At 36.1% G+C, this 6,000-nt stretch overlaps 1 protein-coding gene across 1 annotated transcript; it reads right to left on the bottom strand.

The window, feature by feature from the left end:
• Window positions 1-5,051: 5,051 nt before the first annotated feature.
• LOC140074556 (gamma-crystallin 1-like) lies at window positions 5,052-5,870 on the bottom strand. The gene is made up of 3 exons (XM_072119540.1): window positions 5,801-5,870; window positions 5,478-5,720; window positions 5,052-5,327 (listed from the first exon to the last, which is right to left on the bottom strand). Exons 1-3 carry the CDS (start codon window positions 5,807-5,809, stop codon window positions 5,052-5,054), a joined length of 528 nt encoding a protein of 175 aa, XP_071975641.1. The 5' UTR covers window positions 5,810-5,870.
• Between the last annotated feature and the right edge of the window lie 130 nt (window positions 5,871-6,000).

The following is a 6,000-nucleotide window of genomic DNA, read 5'->3' as shown; positions in this document are numbered from 1 at the left end:
GTTCAGGGTCATTAGACAGCTTGGGCCTTATTCATCCTTCTATTGTAATTGTATCATACTAGGGGCCAGGTTCCACTGTATGGAGGAGGTGTTTGTTTGGTGAACCTTACCTGGTTGTGCCAAACATTTTGACTCGTATGTTTTTTAATTGTTTTTAACTTGTCCTTCATTCCTTGATGGAGTTTTTCTATAGTTGAAATAAAGATTTATCACTTTTTTACATAATTTTGTCTATTGGCACACCTCTTTTTCTCTTTGAATATTTTATAGCTTGCTTTGTGTGCTGACATTTACCTTGTTTTGGTGGTTGTGCATGGTCCACTCTGTGTATAGTATATAATGGCATATTTGAGGAAACACTGCAATTTTTACTCTGCAGCATTCACTTTGTATTAAATTTGACAGCATCCTAAGGATTAAAATGCTCTTGCAATCTTAGATACATTCTTTGAGGGGTGTTCTTTCCAAAATAGGATCACTTCTTGGGGATTTTTATGCTGTATTCTGTACTGGTACCTCAGGGGCAACCTAACACCAATCTAGTGAAAACGGAGCTCCAAAACTAAATTTCGTTCCTTTCCTCCTGAGACCTGCCATGTGCTTCACCTGTAGTTTATTGCCTCATATGTGGTATTGCCCTAGCCGGGATAACCCGAAAAATGATGTTTGCCACCAGTGGCATGATTTGGGCAAAATACATTTGTCACTACAATGGCATATTTGATCAATTAAAATGCAATTTTTCTCTGCACCATTCAATTTGTATTATATTTTGACCCGAATGTTGTGGGTTAAAATGCTCAACACAACCCCAGATAAAATCTTTGAGGTGTGCAGTTTCCAAAATGATGTCACTTCTCGGTGGTTTCTATTGCAATGGTACGCCTAGGGCTCTGCTAACACAACACGGGACTCCAAATCCAAACTTGTGAAAACAAAGCTCAAAAATAAAAATTTTACTCCTTCCCTTCTCAGCTCTGCTGTTTGCCAAGCCTGTCAACTATTGCCATGTGTGGGGTATTGCCATACTCGAGACAACCTGCAGAATGATATTTGGGGTGTTTTTCTAAAGTGGAATACATATATTTAGCACTAAAATGACATATTTGAGAAAAAAATGCAATTTGTACCTTGTATTTCATTTTGACCAGCATTTTGGGGTTAAAATGCTCACCACAAGCCCAGATAAATTCTTTCAGGGTGCAGTTTACAAAATGTTGTCACTCAGGGGTTTCTCTTGTACTGATTTTTATAGTTTGAGATATTAGGTTCATAAAATGGTGTTACTGGTGGTGGTTTAAAGTACAGGAGCTTTTATAGGGCACTTACAAACTAAATTGGTCACCAAAAATTTAGTGATTTTGAAATCTATAGAAAATTTAAGAACTTGCTACTAAAGCTATTAAGCTTTAAACATCCATAAAAAATGGAAATTTAAAACAAATTAGGGAAAAATAAAGAAGACAAATGGCAAACATTTTCAACAAAAAATGTTGTATGACTTTTTGTCTAAAAAGTAGAACATTTTAAACTTTGAAAATTGTAATTTTTTTACCTGTCACCGAGGACCTTATTTTCACTAAAGACAGGTTGCAGAAGCTTATTACAACTGCAGTGCTAATCTGCCTTCCTGCCTTTTCAGAGCATTTGCATTACATTATAAATGTGTGTTATAACTTACTCTTGCAACATGACAAAATCCTGAGGTAGTCACAGAGGCTGGACTTTGGTTTGCATGCATTTACATGTGGCTTGTCTGTGTTATTCACTCCTCAGATATTAGCCCCCACCTTTGTGCTCCTGTACAGCTCCACCTCCTGCTCCTTCTCAGAGGTCACAGCCTGGTGACATGATATCAGTGGGGGAGGGACAAGCTGTACAGGAGCACAAAGATGGAGGCAGCCTTCAGCAAAGACAGGTCAGATGTTGTTTTTTGAAATGCATCCAAACCAAAGCCCAGCCCCTGTGACTACCCCAGGATTTGGTCAGGATACAAGAGTAAGTTATAACACACATATATATTGTAATGCAAATGCTTAGAAAAGGCAGAGAGGCATTTTTGCACTGCAGGTGTCATGGGCTTTTACAATCTGTCTTTAGTGACATTGAGGTCTCTGGTGACAGGTTCCCTTTAAGGGGTTACATTATACAGTTTTTATCAAGAGGAAGGCAAAAAAACTCTGCAATCCATATGCCAATTGGCCCAAAGTAGAGAAAATTTCCTTCCCAACCTCCTAATATGGCGTTCAGAATAAGTCCCTTATTTTCCAGAAACGCATTCAGGCTCCTCTTGAACATGTTTAAATTATCAGCCATTGGGTAACATCTTGTGGCAGAGAGTTCCACAGTCTCCTCACTTGCACAGTAGAGAATTTATGGTATGGTACAACCTCTTCTCTAGGTATAGAGGATGCTCGCTTGTCCTGACCACAGACCTAAATATAAAGAGATTTTTGAATGGATCTCTGTACTGCCCTTTCAGATATTAATGTTGTCAAGTTTCCTATCCATTGATACCTCCAAGTCTTTTTCTCAATCAATTTTCCAAGACATTTACAACAAAATTTTAATTTACATTTCCTCGACCCAAGTGCATTCCATTTATTTACCTAATAATTTATATACCATTTGTCAGCCCAGGCCTCCAGTTTTAACAAATCCCTCTGTTATATTATACTATCCTCCTCTGTATTAATTACTTTACATAGCTTAGTATCTTCTGCAAAAATGTAAATTTTAAGCCCTCTATGAGGTCATTAATAAAAATATAAATAAAAAAGTAGCCCCAATAATGACAGCTCTGGCACAAAGTCAATTACTAACCCAAATACAAATATTTTTACCCAGAAGTTCCAGTCTAGTACGAACCTCCTTATAAAAATGAATCAGTTTAGTCATCAGACAGGACCGATCCCTAATCAAACCGTACTGATGCTGGGCTATAAAGTTATGTACAGTGAGATACTCCAGGATGGCATCTCTAACAATCGATGATTTTGTCATATTCTGACGCTAAGAACTTTTTTATACTTTGGTGTACGGAGCTATGTGTGGAACCATTTTTTTACATATTTTGATGCTGTTTTTAATGCTATCATTTGTAAGTCTGCACAACCTTTTAATCACTTTTTATTGATTTTTTAAATATTTTTCAAAATGGCAAAAAAGTGCCATTTTAAGATTTCGGATGTGGCAATATCTAATGTTCTCATTTTCGCTGTTTATTTATATCAGTTCTAGCAAAAGACTTACAATATGCTGCAAAGACTAACCGGCTATGGAGAGGGCTTAGCCCATGAGCCCTTCCCATGCAATGGGAACCGACATGCGCCGTACTATCACGTTGCACGTCGGTGAGGGGTTAAGTCCATTCCACGCCGCACATTTAATAAAGAATTTGCAATATATCTGATAATATCATTTACCATCAAATTTTCTAGGTAATGACAGTTAAGATGGTCATGTTTAATAGAATCCTTTCTTCCACAAATTATTCTGAAGGGGGCCCACACATTCAGTTTTTGGTTTTTCACTATTTATATATTTGTAATATAATTTGAGATTATTTTTACTTACCTTCACAATCTGTACTCTCTATAATCCTGTTGCATCACTACCCATTGCTTTATCAAATTAAATGCCTTACCTTTCTAATTTATTCCTCGTCTAGTTAACCACATAGGTTGTGGCAGGTAATTGTCTTTTGCTAATGCCAAAAATTGTCTGTCTTTGTAGGACCTAATGGTTTCTGCCCCCCATTCTATCTCAGGGTAGTTAAAGATCCCCATGATATAAGTGCTTCACCGTGTTTTGAGGAAGCATCTATTTGACTGATCAGTGGTTCATCTGCATCCTCTATACTTGAAGCCCTTAACAAATCCCTAATAACAATTTATTTTTTCCCTCCCCTATTTCAATCCATAAAGACATTCTCTATCATCTCTATTATGCCTTTGGCTCCTATTAAATTAACCAATGTCTTTGGTCTTCCTGTATTCTTGATTCCATCCAAACTTTGTTTGTTACACCCTCCCCCTCTATATAAGCCTTCCCCTACTTTTTTATCCTTATCTCTGTCTTCTCTATCTGTATAGTCACCCCCTTTCCCGACAACCTAGAGTTAAAGCTCCTCCAGCGCATTAACCATCTTCTACCCCAGCATAGCCATACCCTCTCCATTTAGGTAAAGGTTATCCATAGCAAAGAGCCTGTAGCTGACAGAGAAGTTGACCCAAACCATTTCTTCCTGCACCATTTTCTAAACCATTTAATTAACTCCTGTTGTCTTTTTACTTGTGCTTGTAGTACTGTTAGTACAAGCATAATGGACACGTTTTTTAGATGTTATAGTTAATATATATTCAAAAACAATTATATAGTGACATGTGGACCATGCTAGATAAATTAAGACTATAATTGCAGACAAAAACAAAATAAAAAAACAACTGATTAAAAATAGTAACACTTAATACTAAATAAAATAATATAAAATAAATATAAAATTATCATGTTGAAAATAGTGTACGTCAGTATAAATTTTACATTTTAATGTAAATTCTTTTTTAACAGATATCAAATCTGACTTTAACCATTTGGAGGAAAACACAACAACATCACTATCATAACTTTTTAGTTGTGATAGAAAAGACACTAGAGGAATACAATTATATGGGAACGCAGAGTAGATAATACCTATTTAAGAGTTTGCAGTCAATACAAACATTATAAGTGAAAGGGGTATCCCTACACTATCTAATGCAATACTGAATTTTAGGAGCTAAAGTATAAGTATTTTTACATAATATTATTTAGTATACAAATATTGTAGTTAAAATTAAATATTAATAATTGACTGACACATCATCTGTCAGGATAAGAGCACTACAAGTTTTTTGCTCTTATTTCAATTTGTTATTTGCTAGACACTTCAAAACTCTGTAGCGTTATACAGAATCAGCATTTTTTAGTACAAGTTTATAGCATAAAAAAACACAAACATTTTAAATAAAATTTTTGTTTATTACATTTTAAATATATTGAAATATAATTTTTTAATATAGATGCTGAACTCTCTTAAAAGATCCAATTCTTGGGTTAGAAGCTCCCCAGTCGCTGTATCTCCTGTACTCTCCAGGTCTCAGGTAATACTGACGTCCCCTGTAGTTGGGCTCCTCATAGAACATCCAGTATCCATCATGCACGTGGCAGGAGTGAATGTCATGGTAGCGGAATTGCTCATAGACATGTGGACAATCTTCAGTGAACTCCATCATCTGACCTTTAAAGTCTTCTCTCTCGTACACCCTCAGACTGAATGGTCCACGATGCTGTGTTTCAAGTTAATAATTGTATTTGAGAATTAGTCACTAAGTTTAACATTGCTTTTTATCTTTTGTATTCTTAAAATGATAAGAGTTAAAATGCAACTTTTCAATAAAAATTACAGTCAAATATATAATGATTATTAAAAGACTCACCTGTGGGGTTACACGGCAGGACCGAATGGAGTCATTGTAGCCCATCCATTTCTGGAAGTCAGGATACTCTCCCCTCCTCAGGAAGTATTGGTGTCCTCTGTAATTTGAATGTTCATAAAGGATCCAGTTTCCATTCTCTACTCGGATGGAATTGCACCGATTAAAGTATGAAGACAGATCAGCGGAGTCAGAGTTGCACTCATAAGAGCGACCCTGGAAGTTTCTGTCTTCGTAAAACACAATCTGTGGATAGAAAACATTTAATAGTATACCTTACAATACTGCACTATAACCTACAACCTAAAGTACTATTATCGGCCTACCTTAACCATATTGACCAGAGATGTACTACAGGCTTAGTGAATGATGCCAGAATTGGAGCCTTTTATATACCTCAAGCTGCTGATGTCTGCATACAATAGAACTATGCTGACCACCTCTTAGCCTATACAAAATGTGCTGGTGTTTTGTCTTCTTTTCTACATGTGCCTCATTTTCATTCACCTTTTCTCTTCTTTTATGT

The sequence above is a fragment of the Engystomops pustulosus genome, chromosome 8 (assembly GCF_040894005.1).
Source record: "Engystomops pustulosus chromosome 8, aEngPut4.maternal, whole genome shotgun sequence".
In the NCBI taxonomy this organism is placed as follows: Eukaryota; Metazoa; Chordata; class Amphibia; order Anura; family Leptodactylidae; genus Engystomops; species Engystomops pustulosus.
Note: the sequence above shows the minus strand (reverse complement) of the source record. Positions and strands in the feature narration are given on the sequence as shown.

What these genes read in the sequence shown, in the direction of transcription:
- LOC140074556 (XM_072119540.1), bottom strand. An exon ending in CCTGCCGTGTAACCCCACAG is followed by an intron (nt 5,328 to 5,477) that starts GTGAGTCTTTTA and finishes CTTGAAACACAG; the next exon opens with CATCGTGGACCATTCAGTCT.